This window comes from Acinonyx jubatus, chromosome A1 (genome assembly GCF_027475565.1).
Source record: "Acinonyx jubatus isolate Ajub_Pintada_27869175 chromosome A1, VMU_Ajub_asm_v1.0, whole genome shotgun sequence".
Classification (NCBI taxonomy): Eukaryota; Metazoa; Chordata; class Mammalia; order Carnivora; family Felidae; genus Acinonyx; species Acinonyx jubatus.
Window position 1 is genome coordinate 123615536 of NC_069380.1, and position 24808 is coordinate 123640343.

The window sequence follows — 24808 nt, forward strand, 5'->3', positions numbered from 1 at the left end:
ACAATTGGAATATACTTTAAAAACTTTACCAAAAAAATTAAAGCTGCAAACAGGAACCTAAGGTCCCAGTACATAAGTGGGCAAAGGGCATGAAGACAGTATTGACACAAGAATTCCATAGGGCGCCTGGGTGGCTCAGTTGGTTAAGCGTCCTGACTCTTGATTTCAGCTCAGTTCATGATCTCATAGTTCTTGAGGTCAGGCCCCATGTTGGGATCTGCAATGACAGTGTGGAGCATGCTTGGGATTCTCTCTCTTTTTTCAAAATAAGTAAATAAACTTAAAAAAAAAATTGAAACAAACATGAAAATGGTTTAGTTAACCTGATAACTAAGAAAATGGTCATTAAAAAAAAAAAGGTATCAAATTTATTTAGAGACTTTGTAATGAAGACCATTCAGTTCTTGTGTAAGGATTTGCTTCACTGTATGTCAAGTGCTATATAGCCTTTCTGGAAAAAAAAAAAAAAAAGTGATTTTTTAAATGTTTGTATTTGTTGATCCAGTAAATGTACCTTTTTTTAAGAAAAAAAGTTTAACCTGAGAAATGCACAAGATTTATATATATGACTGTCACAGTATTGTGAAAAATTGAGAATAGCTTAAACATGGAGCAAGGGAGTGGTTAAAGTATACCCATATTAGGAATAGTTCATGCAGCCGTTAAAATTATGCTGCTAAAGAATACTGAATGGCATGAAACAAAATCTAGGTTGTAATGCTGTATGTCATGCATGAACCCAATTTTTATATATATAAAGGGTATTATGGGTACATACATACATGACCAAAAAGTTTAATGGTTATCAATAAGTGGCATTATTACACTTTTTTATACTTTAAATACTTTGGGCTTTAAGGTTCACTGGGTCTCTGTCACTACTACTCATCTCTGCCCTTGTAGCTGAAAAACCCATAGAAGATATGTGAATGAATGGGGATGGCTGTGTTCAAAAAAAAACTTTGTTTACAAAAGCTGGCACAGGCTAATTTGATCCCCTTGTAGTATGCTAATATCTGCTCTCTACTCACATGACTTGACTCCTGAAAAAACTGCTAAAGAAAAGAAAATCAGAAATGTAGAAGTGGGCACAAAGAGGTTTCTACTTGTTTCTTAAAATGTGAAAATACGGAAACAACTTTTGTCCAACAATAAATAAATGCTTATGTAGTTAGATCTATCTACTCAGTGGAAAATGATGCCACCATTAAATTTTTACTATGTATATGAAGAGTTTAGTAACAAGTAGAATATGAAATTGTACATCTCTATAGATAAATGATCTAAATAATGTTTACAAAATATATACTGTAAAAAGATGAGCAGAAAAATTCCAGGATGGAATTTTTTTTTAAGTCAGAAAAGCATTTCAGTAGTAAGTTATACTTGCAGTGGGACTGAATTGTGGAATTTTTTTTTTCTAAATCTTTTGAGTAAGCTAATTTTGGTGTAATTTGAAAAGTTACTTGAGCTGGGATCATCTTTGCCATTAATATTTTTATTATAGACTGTTGTATAAATAATTTCTCCAGTATTTGTTAATTTTTGTCATTGCTGCATGCATATTTTGACAGCATTTCCCCACTCCATGTAGCTCCATAATTATGAAAAGAGATAAAGAAAAGGGGCAGATAGTCAGGAGGGAGAGAGACTAGTAAGTATGCCTTCACCTGAGGAATCATGCATCCTGACTTTGCTAGACCTGTTTAGCTTTCAGGAACGTTTTTTAGGAAACTGTTACTTTACTATCACTCATTCAGACCAGTTTTTCAGGAACAGCAGAATCTGGGGGCTACATGGGTCTCTTAAGATTATAGTTTATGTACTGAATTGTACTCATAGCAAGGAAAGCTTAACTCAAAATCTTATTTAAAGTTACTCTACTAATTAATAGGAAAAATAAAATTCTCAAATAGTTGTATGTAAGATTTCCTAACAAGAATTTCTATTTTTTCATATTGTAAAGAATCCAAAACTGTTTTTAGCTATGCCATTAATTCTGTATTATATTCTTTTCTGTTTAATGCTTTCATTTCCCCTTCCTTACAGTATCAAAGATGAGGAGGAACAGATGTGTCCTATTTGCTTGTTGGGCATGCTTGATGAAGAAAGCCTTACTGTGTGTGAAGACGGCTGCAGGAACAAGCTGCATCACCACTGCATGTCAATCTGTATGTGGCTCTTTCCTCCCCCTGCTCACTCAGAATAGTTGCTCTATGATCCAACTATATTATTTAGGATTTTAACATGACTTTTGTGGAGACTAGGGAGAGAAGAAAAGAAGTATATCTAGGCCCTTAGGTAAAGTTTTCAATGAATTGGAGTTTAGGATCCTTTAAGAGATGAGCTGTGTGAGCAAAGAAATGTAACATAGTGTGATACATGTAGTAATGGAAGGAGTGCACAGAATTAGAAACATGATTCTGGTCTTGAAGTGTACATGGAGGTGAAGAGGTAGAAGACCTGGGCAGGCATGACAGGGTAACATCAAAGCAAGTTTGAAATAACATTATCAGGTAATCAGTGGGCAGAATGTTTTGAAAAATAGTTAGCAAAATACATGTTGTAACTAAAAAAACAGCATTTGCAAGAGGTATGTGCATCAGAATAAAATTTAACCTACTGTGTTTGCCTGCTTCTAGGTAAATAGATCAGGTTGTTTTTTGAGGTTCTTTCAATATAAACCTATACTAGCCACTAGCAACGATTATTATATATAACTACTTAATGTTAAGCATTTATATTTTTGTAAAGTTCTTCCCTTTAATTTTTCAGGGGCAGAAGAATGTAGAAGAAATAGAGAACCTTTAATATGTCCCCTTTGTAGGTCTAAATGGAGATCTCACGATTTCTACAGGTAACAGTTTTGAATTAATGATTTGGACGTATCTAATAAAAAGTTAAAATGTTCCCTAAATGTTATTTAAATCTGTTAATTATTTTTAACAAGATTTTGTTAATTTTCAATTAGCCATGAGTTGTCAAGCCCTGTGGATTCCCCTTCTTCCCTGCGAGCTGCACAGCAGCAAACCATACAGCAGCAGCCTTTGGCTGGATCACAACGAAGGAGTCAGGAGAGCAATTTTAACCTTACTCATTATGGAACTCAGCAGATTCCTCCTGCTTACAAAGATTTAGCTGAGCCATGGATTCAGGTAAATGGTTCTTGTTCTTCATTTCTCAAATAAACCTTTATAGACCACTTAATGTAGTTGTCTCCCAGTTGTTTATAGTTTAAAAAAATACTTTTACTTTGCCTCCATCATGACTCTTACTCGATGGAAATTTCTACCTTTGGTGTTAATACTATGCTGCTTATTATAAAGCTTAAATTTCAAAAATTTTTGGAGCCTCACCGCCCATCTCTAGAACCATCAGACATTAAGGATTATCCAAGGATAGACACTAGACCCCTTCAGTGCTAACTTATTCAAATGTTTAATCCCATTCCTACTATTTCTCATTTCTGTATCTTCATGGCATATATATAATAGCTGCTTAATAATTGCTGAGTGGTTGAAAAAAAATGTATGATATTTGCCTTATATTAGTCATTTTTATTTGTAAGGGCAGTTCCTAGTCCTTTATTTTCTCTTTGGATGAAATATTTTTTTCTTCCTTAATCAGAATTTCTACTGGTTGTTTGCTTGGATTCTAGTGATTTTTCTTTGTTATTTTAGTCCATGATATTTAAAAATGTAGAATCCCAGGGATGCCTGGGTGGCTCAGTCAGGTAAGTGTCCAACTCTTGATTTTGGCGCAGGTCATGACCTCATGGTTCATGGGATCCGGCCCCATGTTGAATTCCACGCAAAGCATGGAGCCTGCTTAAGATTGTCTTTCCCTCTGCCCCTCTCCCCACCTCGTTCACTCTCTCTGTAAAATATGAATGAATGAATGAACGAATGAATCCCAAACCAATATCTCCAGTAGATAAGTGAAGTAAAATATTTTCAATAATCTGTTAAGTTCTGTTTAACTGTTAAATTTGTCAATGGACACACTAACTCATTCAGTTTATATGTCATTAGGATTTATTTCCTTTTTCTTTTTATGACCACTATAGTCCTGCAGCTTTTGAAACTCTTCTCTGCATGTAATCAACCTATCATGAAACTAATAAAATTTCCAAACTTAATAAACATACCTTATTTTAACTGGTTCATTAATGATATTTAACATAGGCCCTCACCTATAAATCCTCAGGAGAACTCTCAAATTGATACTGAGCTATTGGATGCTATTCTTTCAAGGCAGTGGTCAAGTGTGTTTTGTTTAAGCTTTAGGTTGCACTTAATGTTATCTATTCCTAGTTTTTTACTAAGAATATAAGACAGAATTAAGACTTTGATCATAGTATGCTTTTTAACAGTGAGTGCCAGGCATATAATAATTTAACTATATTCTAGTTAATTTATTCTCCTTTATTAACTTAAAACATCTATAAATAAGTCATTTGTTTTCCCCAAAATGGTGTTTATTCATCTCTAAAATTTCAAAAATTTTCATATGATAAATTTTCTTAGGTATTAAGTTTACTTTTAGTTAATTGTCCCATAATGTCAAGACCATGTACTCTTTCCATTATTTAGGGACTCTGGCTTTACAGACATGGTAATGATGTGTTGTTGTTGTTTTGTTTTGTTTTTTTTTTTTTTTTGAGAGAGAGAGAGAGAGCAAGAGTGCAAGCAGGGAAGGGGCAGAGGAAGAAGGACAGAGAATCCTAAGCGAGCTCCACACCCAGTGCAGAGCCTGACATGGGGCTCTATCTCACCACCGTGAGATCATGACCTGAGCCAATATCAAGAGTCAGCAGCTTAATTGACTGAGCCACCCAGACGCCCGAACATGCACTTTAATTATAGGCATATCATTATCCTTTGCTGATTTGAACACAAGAGTTTTGTTTTTTCTTTTAGCTTTAGATTTTTCCACTCCATTCATTATAGTTCCATCTAATTTTGCTGAGTGTTTTTTTTCTTTTACCTTTTTCTACAAGACAGAAATCACATTAAAAGCTTTTGACTTACCACTGTCATCTGTAGGAGAAATACTCTGTATCCCTTGGACAGTCCAGTGCCTGTTTTGATTTGGCTTTATCTTCAGTTTTTTCTCTGTAACTACCATAATAAGAATTCAGAGTTGGGGTTCTTCACAGGTTTTTTTTCTTTGGTAAGCATAAGAGTACAGAAATGTATAAATATCCATCTAATTACTTAATGGAGTTCACTCTTAATTTTATTTGAGCTAATAAATATTAAGGGCTTTTGATAATTACCAGTTAAACTTGAGTATTAAATTCCTCCTTAGGATTTTTAAGTGGCTAGACATATTTGAACCTGCGTAGATTGATAGAGACTTAAGAAATGTCCGCAATTTTTCAAAAATCATGCTTATTTCCAAATACTTTAGGTTTATTGGTTTTTCTTCACATTAAATTCATTGTGTTTTTTTGATTATAGGTATTTGGAATGGAACTCGTTGGCTGCTTATTTTCTAGAAACTGGAATGTAAGAGAGATGGCTCTCAGGCGTCTTTCCCATGATGTTAGTGGGGCTCTGCTATTGGCAAATGGGGAGAGCACTGGAAATTCGGGGAGCAATGGTAGAAGCAGCCCGAGTGCTGGAGCCACCAGTGGGTCTTCCCAGACCAGCATCTCAGGAGACGTGGTAGAGGCATGCTGCAACGTTTTATCAATGGTCTGTGCTGACCCTGTCTACAAAGTGTACGTTGCTGCTTTAGTAAGTAGCTTTATTATATAACCAAAGCATTATGGTTGTGGTGTTTTTTTTTTTTTAAGCTTGTAGGTATCATCCTCAAAATCCAGTAAAACTACTTTACCTGATTTAATTTTGGAAAATTCAAGTTTTTATTCCATAATCCCAGGAATTACAATTTTCCATTTAATCTCTTCATTTGGATTTTGTTTTAATCTATTCAAGTTTTATTATATACTGTTGCCTTTTCTCCCCTAAGACAACAGTGTCTTGCTCTTCATATCTTTACATTTTCCTTACACCTTACATATGATCAGATTAAAAATGTTCTTAATGGATAGCAAGTGATCAAAGCTACTTATTTTGCCATTAGTTACACATTAAGGAGAACTGATTGTTAATATTGTTGTATGTAAATTCAGGATTCTTTTCACAGAGGAAGGTTCTAGGACACAGATGATTCAGTTTTTCTAATTTAACCTATTGGAAGTTGTGTTTCATAAATGAGATGGAATAAAGAGCTTGTTTCATTTGTAATTTTGGAGGCTATTTGACTTTTTTCATTCTGAGTATACATAACTTCAGAACGGTTTCTCAACCTCAGCACTATTGACACTGAGCCAGATAATTATTTGTTGGGGGCAAGGGTGCTGTCTTGTGCACTGTAGGAGGTGTAGGAGCAACCCTGACCTCTCTCTACTGGATACCCATAACACACCTCTCTTACCCCTCCTCCCCATCATGACAACCCAGAATGTCTCCAGGCATTGCTGAGTGTCCCCGGAGGGATACAGTTGCCCCAATTCACAACCACTGCTTCAGAATAATTCTTACCTAGCCAGTTTCAAAACTCATTAATCCCTCTGCTTCCACTTTTTTTCTAATCATCCTATAACACCTATGCCTAATAAATCTTCTTTTTGAGAGGTAGTATAGCCTGACGGTTATGAACATGAATTTGAAGTCAGAACTGAGTGACCTCATAATTTATCATCCTAACTAGGATACTTAAATAATCTGCTAGTTCAACTGGGACTAGCATAGGTAATCTGGACATAAGGTTAAGATTATAGAGACTTTGATTCAAATTCTGGTTCTTCCACTGGCTAGCATTGTGATTTTTTAGGACTCTTTAATTTCAGGTTTCTCACCTATAAGGAAAATACTACCTCTTAGGTTTGAAATGAGATTATGTAAAACCTCTAATCATAATGTCTGGAACACTGAACATTGACCATACAGTAGCCATCAGTATTCCTTAAAGACCACTTTGATTATTCCCCAGCTTAGAAACCTTTAGGTGTTTCTGTTGCTTTAGCAGCATTTCCAAAAGTATATTCCATGGAAGTTTGGCAGGATTATGAAAACTTCCCTTGAAGACAGAGTTCTTTGTTCAGTTAAAACTGATAAGCAATGAATTACACAAATTAAATGAGTTGTTCACTGAAGGCTTCTAGGAACCTTCAGTAAGCTAATGTACATTGGAAATCTATGAGATCAAGGAGTAGGATGCATTATTTCCCAAATATTTCTTACCTTGGTCTATTTTTTCAAGTAGAATATTCAGGGACCAGCATAACAATGTTCTTGGCCCAACTTTTAACCTCCTTCTTCTTACTGTTATCTAACACACACCTTCAGACATACTTGACTATTCAGTAGACTGCCTGTCTGGTTGTTGCTTAAGTTCAGATGGTTTCCCATCTAGTTAGCTGTAGAGGGAAGGGACTCAGAATCATACTATATTCTGATTCCTCTATAATTACTTAGTGCACCAAGCATAAGGCAGGCAGAAGTGGTTCCTTCCCTTAAAGCTCTCCCTCCCCTCTGTCCTCCTTTTTCTTCCTCTCCCTCGCCATACCTAATTCTTTGCTGAACTTTTGGAGAGTTAATTTGTAGGCATCATGACATGGTATTTCACCTCATATACTTTAGCATATATCTCTTGAGAACAAATACATTCTTCTGTTCCAGCAATGTTCTTTACAGCTAAGCTGCAGACTTTCTTCAGTTTTCACCAGTTTTTCCATAATGTCTTTTTTTCTGTTTTAGGATCCAGTCCAGAAACTCACACAGCATTTAGTTATCATGCTCCCTTAATCTCTTCCCATCTGTGACAGCTCCTCAGTCTTTCCTTGTCTCGCATAGATCTTGACACTTTGAAAGTGTGCTGACCACTTATTTTGAACAATGTCCCTCATTTTGGGTTTATGATATTTCCTCATGATTAGGTTCAGTTTATGCATTTTTCACAAGAATATCAGAGATTTATGTGCATTCTTAGTGCACTGTATCAAGGGGTACATGATGTGCCAAGTACTGGTGATGCTGTCCTTCATCACTTGGTAAAGGTGATGTTTATGGGGTTCCTTGCTATAAAATGACAATAAATGTTTTGAGGCAGAAACTTTGAGACTATGCAAAGACCCTGTTTCTCTTCAGAATTTCACTCACTGGTTTTAGCATTTTTCAGTGGATCTTGTCTACAGCAGTTATTATTGTGGTATTCTAATGGTGACTTCCTATTTCTCTCATTCCTTCTACATTAATAGGAATTCTTCTATAAAGAGGAGCTGTCTCTTCTGCCTCATTGTGTATTTATTCAGTTTTTAAATTTTATCAATATAGGCTGATGAGTATTTTAGTCTGTGGGTTATAATGCAATCCTGTCATCATTTAAGTTGTTGCTCATATTATTCCAGTTTTGGGCACTGGAAACTCTTTTCATTTTGAAATACATACTTTAAAAATTATAGAAATAGTTCAGAGCATTTCTTTTTACCCCATATATTTATTTATTCAGTTTTTTATTTGTATCAATATGGATTCATGGATTATTTTATGGGTTATAAATCTATTCCTATCATTATGTATTGTTTATTAAATTGTCTCAGATTATACCAGAGTCTCTGATGCTTTTCAAATGCAGTTAAACTGACCTTCAGGTTTCCCCTCCCCCCCCCCCCCCCAGAAAACATTGAGAGCCATGCTGGTATATACTCCTTGCCATAGTTTGGCAGAAAGAATCAAACTCCAGAGACTTCTCCGGCCAGTTGTAGACACCATCCTAGTCAAGTGTGCAGATGCCAATAGGTAAGGCCCTATTGATGAACTGCTTCAAACCCTCTTATATTAAAAGCCTAGCAACAAGCCTCATACCTGGTGAGTATTTGATACATATTTATTAAATGAGGCTTTGAATATTGTTTTCTAAAATGAGATTTGAAATTAAAATGTAACACTGAAAGATTTTCAGCACTAGGGAGAAGGGCTAATGGCAAGTAAAAACCAGGCTAACAAACTACATGGATAACCACATTATTGTGTTGTGATTTTCTTTTATTATAAAGCAATGTCCTTAATCTCAAGGCCAGTTGGTAAGAATAGTAGCTGATACAAATATAATCTCATTTTAGAGAATGAGTTACACAGGATAGGAACCTATAAAATCATTATACCTGGTTGAAAAAACCCAACCATTCCCTATTTGCTGTGTAATGGAATTTTACTCTGACAGTTTATGTTTAAAACAACAATAACAAATTGCATATATCGTTGCAATATCCATAAAAACTGACAAGGAGCAAGAGTAATGCTAACTGGGAGAGTAGAGATAGTAAGGTAGAGAAGTGAGGCATGATCATAGTAAAATAAGCTCAGGCTGTGCCTTTATGAGACCACTGGTTCACTTTTATTTTCCCGTTCTGTGAAGTGGGAGGAAAAGATGACTTTTCACTTAGTGAGCATAGCTGGGAACAGTTGTTTGGTGGTTCTCACCTCTTCACATCCAGCCGGTCTCAGGTGGTAAGGAAGCATGGACTCACCCTTGTGCCTCTGCCATTACACCCATTTGGAGCTCTCTCAGCCCAGCCTTTGTCTTCCTCCTTCCATCGCATGCTGTCATTTGTAACTGGTCTCAAAAATTAGGTGCTTAGATTTGATTTGCTTCACATTTCATTACGTCTTTTTCCTCCATTGTTTTCTCTACCCAAGCCTATGGATTGAAAGTATTAGAGATTTTCTTATTAAGGAGAGTCCTATAATATCTCAAGAACTTTAACAGGCAAATTAACAAATCATTAGCAAAATGCACAGAAAAATCACATGGTTTTTCAGTATGAGAATCAGTACTTTTCTGAAAACTTCATTGCTTTTGTGGCAGTTGTGTGCTTTCCAGAATTCTAAAGTTAGATTGTTTACCTGGTTGCTTCGGTGATGGACATTATAAAAAATACAGTAGAGGTTTTAAGATACTTGGAACTCACTCTGGCTATATAAGAGAACATGAAGGTTTTGGAGGGGAAGGTTTTGTTTTTAATTCAAGAGATTCTTAGTGAAAATTCAGAAATCAAAATGAGTCTTCTGTCTTTTTTAATGAAGTAATCAAAATATGCCTTTTATCTGGTTTGCTATTTAAATCAACATTTGCTAAGAGCCACTAGTAAAGATTCTGTGCTTAACATAGATGAGGTAAAGCTTATGAAATTAGACCTTAAATAATGAATATTATCTGTAGCAACACTGTAAATTGATTTTAGTGGTGGAAAAGCAAACACTTGTGAAACTATTTTTTGCCACCTTTTCATATGGCATTACATTACTATTGTCCTTTTGTCCTTTTAATGTGTATTTTATCCAGGATAAGATGCAAGTCTGATGTTGCTTCTTTCATTTTTAGTCGCACAAGTCAGCTGTCTATATCAACCCTGTTGGAATTGTGCAAAGGCCAAGCAGGAGAGTTGGCAGTTGGCAGAGAAATACTTAAAGCTGGTAAAATCTTTTTACTTAAAATAAATGTAGCAGGTCTTATCATAATCCCATAATCTCTGATAGGGCAGCTGTATACAGGATTTTGAAGTAATTGTGTAAATTGATTCAGTCAGCTAACATTAGAAATAGGAATTAATCTAAACAGTACTTAAAATGAATATAATTAGAGTATTTTTCTTGGTCTTTATGCTATTTTGATCATGTTTTAGATTTTAGTATCACTATTTTTCAGTTATTTGTTATTTCCTTTTTGTAGGATCCATTGGTATTGGTGGTGTTGATTATGTCTTAAGTTGTATTCTTGGAAACCAAACTGAATCAAACAACTGGCAAGAACTTCTGGGCCGCCTTTGTCTTATGGACAGACTGCTGTTGGAATTTCCTGCTGAATTTTACCCTCATATCGCCAGTACTGATGTTTCACAAGCTGAGCCTGTTGAAGTCAGGTAATTTTTCTTCTGCAAATATATTACTTTGTTCTTCCCTCCTACCCCATCCCTACCTTACCCCGCCCCCCCCTCCCCAAAGAAGGACACATTTTAGAAAGACTTAGAAACTACAGAACATATACAGGTTACTACTAATACCTTAATATTTGATTGACATAAAAACCTCAAGCCTGGGCTATTTAATTGAAAATATATCGATCCTTTGTACTGAAAGGACTGTTTTTAAATGTATATAAGCTTCTTTTTATTTGTGTATATTTTGCAGTAGTTTTAACTTGTAATTGAATGTGTTTTTTTCTTTCAGGTATAAAAAGCTGCTGTCCCTTTTAACTTTTGCTTTGCAGTCCATTGATAATTCCCACTCAATGGTTGGCAAACTCTCCCGAAGGATCTATTTGAGTTCTGCAAGAATGGTTACTGCAGTACCCCATGTATTTTCAAAACTGTTAGAAATGCTGAATGTTTCCAGTTCCACTCATTTTACCAGGATGCGTCGTCGTCTGATGGCTATTGCAGATGAGGTGGAAATCGCTGAGGCCATCCAGCTGGGCGTAGAAGACAATTTGGATGGTCAACATGACAGCTTTTTGCAGGCATCTGTCTCTAACAGCTTTCCTGAAACCACAGAGAACAGCTCCCTTGAGCACACAGACCATTTAGAGAAAACTGGAAAAGTACTGTGTGCCACAAAACTGAGTGCCAATTCAGAAGACATTACTGACAGACTGGGTAGCATTTCAGTAGGACTTCCTAGTTCAACAACAATGGAGCAACCAAAGCCAGTGGTTCAAACTAAAGGCAGACCCCACAGTCAGTGTTTGAACTCCTCTCCTTTATCTCATCATTCCCAATTAGTGTTTCCATCCTTGTCAACTCCTTCTTCATCTGCCCCATCTGCACCAGTTGGTACCGGAACAGATATCGCTAAGCATAGACCTCAGGGATTCATTCCCTGCAAAATACCTTCTGCATCTCCTCAAACACAGCGTAAGTTTTCTCTACAGTTCCAGAGAAACTGTTCCGAAAACAGAGACTCAGATAAACTTTCCCCCATCTTTACTCAGTCAAGACCCCTGCCTTCTAGTACTATACACAGGCCAAAGCCGTCTCGACCTACCCCAGGTAATACAAGTAAACAAGGAGATGTCTCAAAGAATAGCATGACACTTGATCTGAAAAGTAGTACTTCCAGATGTGATGACAGCTTTGGTGGCAGCAGCAATAGCAGTAGTGCTGTTATACCCAGTGATGAGACAGTATTCACCCCAGTAGAAGAGAAATGCAGATTAGACGTCAATACAGAACTCAATTCCAGCATTGAGGACCTTCTTGAAGCATCTATGCCTTCAAGTGACACAACAGTAACTTTTAAGTCAGAAGTTGCTGTCCTGTCTCCTGAAAAGGATGAAAATGATGATTCCTACAAAGATGATGTGAATCATAATCAGAAGTGCAAAGAAAAGATGGAAGCTGAAGAAGAAGAAGCTTTAGCAATTGCCATGGCAATGTCAGCGTCTCAGGATGCCCTCCCCATAGTTCCTCAACTACAGGTTGAAAATGGAGAGGATATCATCATTATTCAACAGGATGTAAGTACAAGTCTTAAAGAGATTAGAGTTTCTTTGTACCGCTAAAATCTAATTCAGAAATGATGTTTTTTACACAAGTTAATCATTAGAAGCAATTTTTCACATAGAATTACACATTGTATATAATATCGTGTCATTGCTTAAACACACACTCCTTGACTATTTCAAAGGCATTTCTGGTTTGTTCTATAATGGTGATCACTTCTGCATTTGACATTGGTCACCAACACTGCCCATTCAGAGGTCAACTTTATAGGTAGTTTGGGAAGTCAGACTGAACAAGAATAATATTTTGCGAGGCTAATTTCCTCTTTTAAAAGATCCTTCCTCTTTTAACTTAATAGTAAAAAGATTGCTTTCATTTAATATGTAGACACCCGAAACTCTACCAGGACATACCAAAGCAAAGCAACCTTACAGAGAAGACACTGAATGGCTAAAAGGTCAGCAGATAGGCCTTGGAGCATTTTCTTCTTGTTATCAGGCTCAAGATGTGGGAACTGGAACTTTAATGGCTGTTAAACAGGTAAATATCTGGTGAGCACATAAATGATTTAAATTATAAAAATGAAGCATGAGCAAATAAGAAAAGTAAAGGCTAGGTCCCTTTGTGTATATGCTTTTGTTCTTTGATTATCACAAACCTAAATTTCAAAGTAAATACTGCCAAAGCACCAAAAGCATCATGAATTCTATTGAAAAGCTGAAGCATGATTATTTTAACAAATTATAGAAACGATCCCTCAAAATACACTCTTTAAGTGTGACTATGCATGACGATTCTAAGATGCAACATCAAGGTGGGCCTCATAGTGGCTGTTTTTGGTTTTTGGTTGTGCTTTTTATTAACAGAGGTATGGTTTCATACTCCTTGTAGCAATGTTACCAATGTACCATCATCTCGGGGGCTCTGGTAGTTTACTTTTTATAATGAGCATGCTTATCAAGATAAGAAAATAATGAAGTTTTCATTTTTAAATCACATTGGTTCTTCCATGAATTGGCTTTTCTCCTTCTGTCTTCGGTTTGGGAGGATTGGCTATGTCCCATCTTTTTGTCACTTTTCTGATATTTCACTGCTTAAGCCACACCCTGTCTAAAAGTGTTTGAATTGGCTTTTCATGAAGTATCTACATTGCATCCATGAGCATAAATGCCAATTCCTATTATATAAGCTAATATGAATTTGCCCATTTTAGATCAGATTGTCAGTGAAAACTGTAAATAGAAATTCATCAGAATTAAAAACCTTGTAAACGTGGTTATTGAAACAGGTGACGTATGTCAGAAATACATCTTCTGAGCAAGAAGAAGTAGTGGAAGCATTAAGAGAAGAGATCAGAATGATGAGCCATTTGAATCATCCCAACATCATTAGGATGTTGGGAGCCACATGTGAGAAGAGCAATTATAATCTCTTCATCGAATGGATGGCAGGTATGTTCATGTTTTAAATTACCAATAGTAGTACATGAATTTAACTTTCTGGTTGACGTTAAATTTAGGAAAAACATTTTGATGAATACATATTTTTTTTTTAATTTTTTTTTTTAACGTTTATTTATTTTTGAGACAGAGAGAGACAGAGCATGAACGGGGGAGGGTCAGAGAGAGAGGGAGACACGGAATCTGAAACAGGCTCCAGGCTCTGAGCGGTCAGCACAGAGCCCGACGCGGGGCTCGAACTCACGGAGTGTGAGATCGTGACCTGAGCCGAAGTCGGCCGCTTAACCGACTGAGCCACCCAGGCGCCCCGATGAATACATATTTTTATTAAATAGCTTGAATTTCTAAAAGCAAATCACCCTAATAATATAAACTATAAATAACTTGTCTTTAAATACAAATAAAATATTGTCTCTAACTTTTAAACTTTTTCAGTGGTTTATTTTTGAGAGAGACAGAGACAGAGTGTGAGCAGGGGAGGGGCAGAGAAAGAGGCAAACACAGAATCCGAAGCAGGCTCCAGGCTCTGAGCTGTCAGCACAGAGCCCAACACGGGGCTGAACCTTACAAACCTCGAGATCATGACCTGAGCGGAAGTCGGACGCTTAACCAACTGAGCCACCCAGGCGCCCCTCTGTGTTTCTTTTTAAATGATTATATAGCATTCTTTTATAAGAATAATTTTTTTTAAACTGCTATGTATAAGACCCATATTTTTCCAGGTGGCTGTCATTAGTTGGACAGATTTGAGATGTTTTAACATGACAATATAAAAGTGAAATTAAGATATAACTTGGAGGGGCACCTGGGTGGCTCAGTTGGTTAGGCATCCGACTTGGGCTCAGGTCACGATCTCATGGTTCTTGAGTTCAAGCCCCACATTGGGCCCTGTGCTGACAGCTCAGAGCCTTGAGCCTGCTTCAGATGCTGTGTCTCCCTCTCTCTCTGCCCCTTCCCAGCTCATGCTCTCTCTCAAAAATGAATAAGTGTTAAAATAAATAAATAAATAAATAAGAAAAAAGATACAACTTGGAAAAATTAAGCAATGAAGCATAAAATTGAACCTTATCTATGTGAAAAATAATGACAAAATATACCATATATACAGTAAAACAAGTAACTTGGGATGTAATGAATGAATAAGTGGTTTAACTTTTTAGATTTTTTGTGTTTGAAGAGTTTTTATTTTTAATATGTTCTCTGATGTTGGTCATAGCTAGGTTGATGGTTGTTTTCAGGTTGACTATTACAAATACTTCTCAGTGAGGTTTACGGAGTTTGTGACTTGTACCAGGTCACAACTAGTAGATAATAGAACATGAAGCCTAATGCTCGATCTTCTGGCTCCTCCTATTCTCTTTATCTTCTGCTAAGTAACATGTTAGCACTGTTTATTTAAGTCTTATTATTAAGAAAGGTATTTTGGGGGTGCCTGGGTGGCTCATTCAGTTAAGTGTCTGACTTTGGACATGATGTCGCAGGTCATGATGTCCTCAGGTCATGATGTCGCAGTTTGTGAGTTGAGCCCCACCTGGGCTCTGTGCTGACAGCTCAGAGCCTGGAGCTGCTTCAGATTCTCTATCTCCCTCTCTGCCCCTCCCCTGCTCGCGTACTCTCTCTCAAAAACAAACAAACATTAAAAAAGTTTTTTTTAAGGTATTTTGGGGGTACCTGGATGGCTCAGTTGATTGAGCATTAGATTCTTGATTTTGGCTTATCTCACGGTCATGAGATCAGGCCCCACATTGGGCTCCACACTGGGGGGTGAAGCCTGCTTAAGAATCTCTCTCCCTCTCCCCCCTAATGCTCTCTCTCAAAAAAAAAAAAAAGTGTTTTATGTATCTATCAAAAAGAGAGGTGAATGGTACATTTCAGAAATGGCTCCATGTAAAACTATTAAGTTTTAAAGCTTTCTGAAATCTTGACCTCCCAAAAAACTAGTTCATGAAAGTTTGATGAAAATGTCTAATTGTTAGGAATGTGTTAGTTTTTAAATCAGTTTCACTTCTGATGCAGTGTATAAATATAACATTCCATACATGAATGTGAATTCATGTGGTGCAAGCTAATGTAACCAAAATGTAATCAATGGTTTTCATTTGGCTTAAATTTATGATAACTATCATTACATGTTTGTCTTAAAGGGGGATCTGTGGCTCATTTGCTCAGTAAATATGGAGCCTTCAAAGAATCAGTAGTTATTAACTATACTGAACAATTACTTCGTGGCCTTTCATATCTCCATGAAAACCAGATCATTCACAGAGATGTCAAAGGTAAGAATTCTTTTCATTACTACCTATTAGCAAGAGGTAGAAATCAAATGTAGTTTTAAAATTCAGACCTTTGTTGATAATTTCTAACTTGAGATTATCTATGGGACTGTTTCCCCTGAGTAACTCAAATCACTAGAATTATTCTAAGCGAAAGGAACCTTTGGAATCATATAATCTGCCTTCCTTAGGCTGTGACTTTTCCATTCTTACTGCTGATTTTTTTTTTTTTTCTCAGTCTGATAACTAATGGCAAACCAAGTATAAAATTCAGGTCTCTGATTACCTTTCTTGGTCTCCTGATTTCTACTGCCTCCCCAAAAGTTCCCATTCCTGGTTTTATTTAAAATAACTGGGATATTATGAACTTTTTTGAGAAAAAGCCTTTCAGATCTTTTGCAGTTTATTTTGTTTAAGAGCAGCTTTGGTTTCCTGACATGAAAGTCTTTGGCTAGTATTTGACAGTGTGTATTTTGAATTGGTCTTAGGTATATTTCAACAAATTTTGTCTTAAAATGTAAGCTACACTAAAACTTTAATGTTGAGGGAAGGTTTTTGTTGGGATTCATTATATTAAAGATTTTCAACACTTAGTGACATTTCACTAAATGTCTGCCTTTGTATCTCTTTATGCCTTCTTACTTTCATCTTCCCTTTGAGGATTTGGGATTTTATTTGTTTTACATGTCGATACCTGTGTGCCTTTGAATTGAGAGGGGAGAGTTCTCTGAACCTCTGACATACCCATTTCTTCTGTGATTGTCCTATTAGTAGTATTTTACTGAGATTTGAATCCTTTTGTTTTTTAACATACAAGGTCATTTGCTGTTTTTGTTGACAGGTGCCAATTTGCTAATTGACAGCACAGGTCAGAGACTGAGAATTGCAGATTTTGGAGCTGCAGCCAGGTTGGCATCAAAAGGAACTGGTGCAGGAGAGTTTCAGGGACAGTTATTGGGGACAATTGCATTTATGGCACCTGAGGTGAGAAGCAGCTTTGAGTGTGATGAAAGAAAATATCTGGAGTTCTATGTGACAGAATTATAGCAAATTAGTTTGCGGTGTTATTCAGTATATGCTTACCACTTAGAAGTCCATGAGGCTAAAAATAAGGTTTTAATGGTATCCTTGATTTCAGACTCTTAATCCCTGCCTTTCTATCTTGGTCTTGACAAAATTTTAAAAGATGGGTTTTCGTAGATTTGCTTAAAAGCTATTTCTAACAAAGAATTTTGGGGTAATTTATACTACTTGTTTTGTAGTAAGCCCAAAGTGCACATAATTAGAAATCTTAACAACTGTTCTCTCTCTATTCAAAAGGGAGATGACACAGAAGCAGGACTTAGTAGAAGTTTAAGTAAACATTACAATTCTGAATTAGGCTTCTTTTGTGTTCAGAACTCTTCGTGTTCATATGTAATGTTAACTGGTTGTCCTTTGGCCCCATAGTTAACTTTTAAGTGCACTGGGGCTGCTTTGAAATTCTGTGATGTGATCCTTCTTCAGAATCTCCCAGTTCTCCAAAATATTTTTTGTACCACACAGATTAAGTTTGTTGATGAAATAAATGAGACATCAGACTAGTCCATGAAATTGCTGTTTGTACCATTGTTCTGGTTTGAAATAAAAAAACTAGAATCCGTAACTACAGAATGTCTTTTTTTAATGGATCCTCTTTCCAAATTAACTCTCTTTTTTATTTTAGGTACTAAGAGGTCAGCAATATGGTAGGAGCTGTGATGTATGGAGTGTTGGCTGTGCTATTATAGAAATGGCTTGTGCAAAACCACCCTGGAATGCAGAAAAACACTCCAATCATCTTGCTTTGATATTTAAGGTATTTATGATATAAAAATTACTTCTTTCCACTAAAATTGGCAGGAGGAAGATTTTCATGGGTTCTCCTTAACTCTCAATCTAATGTCCAGGTAGATCTTCCTTGAAATAAATATGTATGTATACATATGCAGGAATTCATATGGTGCGGTGAATGCTGGCAGCATGTACAGTTGGTTCTCATTTTTCACAGTAGTTAGGCTCCATAAAGTCATTGTGAACAATGAGTTAGCAAATAATGAGTCATTGTTCCTAAGTGAAATATGTGTATATCTCAGACTTTCAAGTATAAAAATGTAAAGCTCTTCCTTCCTGTATATATAATCCACAAAGTTTTACAATCTGATTTACTGTTTTCTGTATTTAAAAAATGTACACCCAAGTCAGGTGCCAAATCCTGTCTGTCCATTTCCATCAAAGAATAGTAGAATAGTTGAGATTTTTAGCTTTTGATCCAGACATGTGCTAGGTAAAAGCTAGGGCTTTGCAGCCATACAGACCTGGTTTCAAACCCTGGTTCCATAAAGCCGCGTGACTAGGGAAATGATTTCTGTCTACCCTCTGTTTTCTTGGTTATAAAATAGGTATAATAACAGCACCGACTTCATGGGATTATTATGGGAACAAACAAAATTACCTCTGGGTCTTAGTGAAGCCCTTAGCACACAGCTGTCTGTGTGCACAGTGACTAGTATCAGTCCTGTGCACTGGCTCCCCAGCACCTCACACCTGCCATAACTTCTTCCAGCCCTTTTCACACTCCTACAACTTCCTCATTCAGTGCAGGTGTGTTTCTAATGTACTGGCCAGGTTTGGTCTTGCTCACTTGGAATAGCTCGCTGTGCTGAATATTAGAAAATGCATGATGAAGCAAAGATCACAAAAGCCATACTGGAGAATGAATATGAGTAAAGCATATAGTAAACTGAATACTCTTCCTGTCTGACCATTTTGATGCACTTAGTCTTGTTCATTTGAGACAGTAAGGAAAACCATAGATCGACCTGATCCGGATGTAGTTGATCAATCTAAAATCCTAAAATTTGAAGGTTCTTGAAGGAAGCCTCCCATCCAGCGGGTTTTTGCACAGATTGTCAGAAGGAAGTCCATCCACTGTAGCCTCAGTGCCTGTGTACAGGATGCACATACAGAGGCTTTGAAATCTATGCATATGTACTAATACATCAGAAGTTCCAATCGTGGCAAGTTTCAGCACAGGTGGTTTTCTTACAGATTGCAAGTGCAACTACTGCTCCATCGATCCCTTCACATTTGTCTCCTGGTTTACGGGATGTGGCTCTTCGGTGTTTGGAACTTCAACCTCAGGATAGACCTCCGTCAAGAGAGCTACTGAAGCATCCAGTCTTCCGTACTACATGGTAGCCATTTACACAAACTATAACGGGGACAGGATGCTCATCAAGAGAAAAAAAACTTTTGTGGGGAACCACGTTGATAATCTGCTGGCCTTCATGCCAACGAACAGCTATGAACAAGACCAGTGGGAACCCTTACCTAAGTATGTGATTGACAAATCATGATCTGTACCTAAGCTTAGTATGCAAAAGTCCACAGTTTGTGCAGACACTATAAACTGTGCCTTTCAAAGAACTGGCCATAGGTAAACAGAAAAGCAATGAAGTTTGCATGACTAATGAACAGCAGCATATTTTGGGGGTTTTTTGGAGCACTTTTTCAGCAATATTAGCAGCTGAGGGGCTCAGGATCTATTTTAATGTTTCAGTTATTCTTCCATTTCATATCATGATCACAGGCAGGGGGTTCTGCAATTCCGTTCAGTTTTTTGTCACTGGCTATAAATCAGTATCTGCCTCTTTTAGATCGGAATATGCTATGAGTAGCAGTAAATAAATATATTTTTAAAAGTTGATGACTTCTTTATGAACCACAGTTGACCTTTATTTTTTAAATGCCTGGGCAGTTGTGGTTCACTGTGCATTTTACTGTTGGCCCATTCATTTCGTTTTTGGAAATTATGGTTCTATATTTTCATTTCACCTTCACTTTTGTTTAATATTCAGGGAAAGGTGATCTTTTCAAACCAGAAAAAAAAAATAGAACTAGATGTGAACTAGAGTTTATTAAATATCTTGCTATTGCAAGTGTTTTTTTTAATACAGATTAATTTTGTTTTTTTAAATTGGAATATAATAAAATACTACCTTCATTGAGTCAGTCACTGCTCTTTTCATGCAGGTTAAATATAAATTCAGTGAAAATCAACTATTCTCTGTGATGCAGCTCACAACCAAGATCAAGATTACCTTGAAATTTATTTGAGTTCTTTTAATGTATTGGTTTCTTTTGTAGGAAACTTCACACCATTGAAGTCTTACTTTGTATGTAACAATCCATCATTCGTCATCACCGCTAATAATAACATGAAACTGCTATTTTCCTTCTACCATGCATCATCTCTTTCCACTAGGCCTGGCTGACCATTAAAGAAAAATTAACTAATGACCCAACTATTAATAATAGCGTTTGCACAAAATAAATCTGCTTGGGACTTTGAAAATGTGTTCAGAAAGAAAAGTCAAATGGATTCCACTTACTAATCCTTGAATTTTGCACAATTATCTAATGGTTTTCATCTGAGTGGAATTCAGATACATGGAATCTAGAAGGAAAATGGCAGCTCTTTTATCCTTTTTTTGTGAGTCTTTTAAAATCAAGTACTGATTAAATATTTAATACAGCTTTTTGAGATGTTAAATTTTAACTCTTCAGACGCCAGTTGAATTGTTGCAGAATGAAACAGAATTGGTTATTCTCAAAGACTCAGGATAAACTAAATAAGCTATATAGAGTACATTTTAAATGTACAACACAAATTGGAAGTAAAATAAGTTACAAGTTAAGTTTACAGGGATATATTGCATATAATTTTTAAAAGACAGTTTTGGTTTTTGGGGTTTTTGTTTTTTTGTTTTTTGGGGTTTTTTTCTATGTGAATGTGTCTCTTAGTGAAATTTTACATTCCTTTGTTTTGGAAGATTGGCAATATTTGAAGAGTTAAAAATAGTACCGAAATGTGAAGTTTGGTAGCTCTACATGTGTTGTACTTGACTTTCTTTTTTATTTTCTATCTTTTGTGTGTGACTACTTAGAATTTTCACAACTCTAATAAGATTGTTTCCAAGTTTCTCATGTGCAAGCTTTAACAGATGCACTCTTGCCATTTGATGTACTGGAAGATCACTGGTCAGATCAATACTGTGTCTGACAGAAATGTAAACTGTATAAACTGAGGAACCTCAGCTAATCAGTATTACTTTGTAGATCACATGCCCACCACATTTCAAACTCAAACTGCCTCTAGATGTCCAAATCCATTGTTTGAGTTTGTTTGCAGTTCCCTCAGCTTGCTGGTAATTGTGGTGTTTTGTTTTTTGTTTTGTTTTCAATGCAAATGTGATATAATATTCTTATTTTCTTTGGATCAAAGCTGGACTGAAAATTGTGTAATTATTTTTGTGTTCTTAATGTTATTTGGTACTCAAGTTGTAAATAATGTCTACTGCTGTTTATTCCAGGTTCTACTACCTCAGGTGTCCTATAGATTTTTCTTCTACCAAAGTTCACTTTCACAATGAAATTATATTTGCTGTGTGACTATGATTCCTAAGACTTCCAGGGCTTAAGGGCTAACTTCTATTAGCACCTTACTATGTAAGCAAATGTTACAAAAAAAAAAAAAAAAAAAAAAAATCTCTGGGTTAAGAAAATTTGGCTTAAATGTATCCTTTGTTATTTTAAATATATCGAGATATTTTAATTAAAATTTTTACCCCATTGAACCAATTTTATAGTATTTGTACCTATTTTGGTGTTTTGTCTTTATAGTAAATAAAAGTTTTTGAACAAAGGTTGGTAATTTTATTTATTTTGCCAGCTGCCCCATTATGTCTTTTATGGTTGAAGTATTCACACCACCATCACATGTTCCTAGTAGTTGTCAAGACTCATTCAAATCCAGAACAAGGTGACTGTTTTATAGAGGTCCCTCCATTGGGAATTTCATGCTTCTTCATGACTGGATTCAGAGTATGCCTTTGTGACAGGAATATCACAGAGGTGATGCTATGCTCTTCTTAGTGTGTCTTACCAGGAGGCGCTTACGAAGTCAGTCTGTCCGGATGCTGGTGATATTAATTAACTGATCATCTGAGTAGGCTTCACCAATATAAAGTTATCCTTTCCCTTTATAATTAATATGTAGCTTTATGTTAAGTATTTTGCAGAGGTAATATTTTGAGCCTACATAGTTTGTTCTTCATTCACCATTAACTCTCTGCTCTTTGCTTTCTTGAATTCTGAATTATTACTCTGTTAGTTGCCAGATGGTGATTTTCTAGTTCCTGCATTCCTTCTGTATTTTATTAATGGGCATTTTGCTATAATGACTTATTATTTATAACAAAATGGATTTGCAGATTCCTATTCAGTGAGAGCAAATCCATTATTGTCATCATGTATTTGTTCAAATTGTCATCCTTAGCCACTGGGTGCCTCTGAAAGCTAGCTTCTCTGTCCACTGGCAAGCCACCATTCTTCTCTGAACACTTCCATACTTTCAGACCTATCTTGTGTGTCTTCCACTTCAGCCTGGAGATAAGCCATTTTCCAAAGATTTCTTTGATGGAAACTGGTATTTAAAAACAGGATGGTACTCTCTCTCTCTCTCTCTTTCTGCCTCTCTCAAAATACACTTTATTTAAAAAGTGGGGGGTGCCTGGGTGGCTCAGTTGTTTAAGCGTCTGACTCTTGACTTTGGCTCAGGTCATGATCTTGCAGGTCATGAGTTCAAGCCCCATGTCGGGTTCTGCACTGGCAGTACAGAGCCAGCTTGGGAATCTCTCTTTCTCCCTCTCTCTCTCAAAATAAATGGATAAACTTTAAATAAATCAATAAATAAAAACAGGGTCCCTCTTTACATATTTTTAACTCCTTTCCTGGACAGTAAAAACTCTGACTCCCATTTACCTCAATATATCTTGTTCAAGTCCTCCACCCATGTAACCAATCTCCAATCTTCCTAATCCCCTTGAGGCTACCTTCTCTCCCTGGGGCCCAACCCCTGCTGGACTGCCTTTGTTCCAGCTTACCTATGGGCTTTAGTATATATGTTATATATATATATATATATATATTTTTTTTTTTTAAGCTATCTTACATGTATACATAAAAGTCACATATAGCGTGTGTGTGTGTGTGTGTGTGTGTGTGTGTGTATGAGATTTCCAATATTCCTCCTGGCCCCATTTATTCACAGCCCCCACCCCCCACTATCAACATCTAAGGGTTTTTTGACAAGAAGAGGAACTCTTTAAAAAAAATTTTTTTTAATATATTTTAAGTGAAAATTCTAACTCTTTTTAACATAATCTACCTTATGTGGCTTTACAAGTTATGTACTTTCACATAAATACTACTACTGTTCCCAGGCAGCATAGATGAACCTTAATTGATTCTGTTAATTGATTCTGTTCACACAACTGTTTAAATCGTATGGTGTTTAAAAAAAAAACAAAAACTGTCCTCTTACATTAACCTGCTGAGAATGGGAATGAAGATTTACTCACCAGCTAGTATTTGTCAGTCACACCCTGGAACACAGTGATTATACTCCATTTCACAAATGCAGAAATGGGGCAATTTCAATCATTCTGCAATTCAAGCTACACCAGCCAGTGAGCTCACGTGGCCTGCCCCACAGTTTTAGTCTTAGATTGTACCTGTGGTTATGTACTCATTTCCACTTTTATCCTTCATTTTTCTGCCAGCAGTCATTTCTCACAGGACCAAACTTATCAGAAACAAGATGAATCAACCCTGCAAAACAGGTAATGTCACTGAGTAAGTGTGGGTTCAGAGGACATTTTGTGTCTACATCTGTTTTAAAGCTTCTGTATTATTTGAAAATGTGTGTCTTTTATATAGCCTCTAGATATTACTGCTGAAGGGTACACTAGTGTCATTTTCAGAAAACATTACTTTTGAGAACAGGTTTTTGCCTCAGGAATTAAAATAAATTCTATTGTGGGGCGCCTGGGTGGCTCAGTCGGTTAAGCGTCCGACTTCAGCTCAGGTCATGATCTCACAGTCTGTGAGTTCGAGCCCCGTGTCGGGCTCTGTGCTGACAGCTCACAGCCTAGAGCCAGCTTTGGATTCTGTGTCTTTCCTCTCTCTCTGCCCCTCCCATACTCATGTTCTGTCTCTCAAAAAATGAATAAATGTTAAAAAATTTTTTTTTAATTCTATTGTTCTTTGATTCTATTTAAGTGATGTTAATAATTGTGTAAAAGGATGATACTGTCAGGTTAGAGATAATCTAGAAAAATGCTGGGTGTATCATGCTTACACAGAAAAGCCAATGAATGCATACATGAACTAATACAGTAATACACTTGTTACAGAATAAAATGCAGGAAATACTGAAGCCATTGGGGAAAACAGTGACTAACAGAAACTTTTGCAAACTATCTTTATGTGTCATGACAATTTTTAGGTTTGTCCTTAATTTTTTTTAATGTTTATTCATTTTTGAGAGACAGAGACAGAGAATGAGTGAGGGAGGGGCAGAGAGACAGGGAGACACAATCCAAAACAGGCTCCAGGCTCTAAGCTGTCAGCACAGAGCCTGACTCGGGCTTGAACTCATAAACCACAAGATCATGACCAGAGCCGAAATTGGATGCTTAACC

General features: G+C 36.4%; 1 protein-coding gene and 1 long non-coding RNA gene across 14 annotated transcripts in view; one reads left to right on the plus strand and one right to left on the minus strand.

Annotated features, from left to right (window-relative positions):
* Positions 1-21969, plus strand: part of MAP3K1 (mitogen-activated protein kinase kinase kinase 1) — a 77026-nt gene extending 55057 nt beyond the window's left edge. For 7 of the 8 annotated variants that reach the window (XM_027041690.2, XM_053223122.1, XM_027041702.2 and 4 more), the window contains 14 exons: positions 2050-2171; positions 2776-2857; positions 2972-3155; positions 5463-5741; positions 8689-8810; positions 10396-10487; positions 10744-10933; positions 11241-12525; positions 12899-13051; positions 13800-13962; positions 16116-16247; positions 17086-17228; positions 17950-18081; positions 19314-21969. In XM_027041690.2, coding sequence (XP_026897491.2) covers positions 2050-2171; positions 2776-2857; positions 2972-3155; positions 5463-5741; positions 8689-8810; positions 10396-10487; positions 10744-10933; positions 11241-12525; positions 12899-13051; positions 13800-13962; positions 16116-16247; positions 17086-17228; positions 17950-18081; positions 19314-19463 — 3229 coding nt within the window. In that variant the 3' untranslated portion in view covers positions 19464-21969. The remainder of the gene's footprint in view (positions 1-2049; positions 2172-2775; positions 2858-2971; positions 3156-5462; positions 5742-8688; positions 8811-10395; positions 10488-10743; positions 10934-11240; positions 12526-12898; positions 13052-13799; positions 13963-16115; positions 16248-17085; positions 17229-17949; positions 18082-19313) is intronic. The other variant, XM_053223082.1, reaches the window with a different exon arrangement.
* Positions 1-24808, minus strand: part of LOC113594399 (uncharacterized) — a 71157-nt gene that overhangs the window by 22694 nt on the left and 23655 nt on the right. For 3 of the 6 annotated variants that reach the window (XR_003414793.2, XR_003414794.2, XR_003414795.2), the window contains exons 2-4: positions 23840-23936; positions 11421-11551; positions 9204-9711 (exon numbers count right to left, since the gene is read on the minus strand). This is a non-coding gene — a long non-coding RNA (uncharacterized LOC113594399). The other 3 variants (XR_003414799.2, XR_003414801.2, XR_003414796.2) reach the window with 2 other exon arrangements.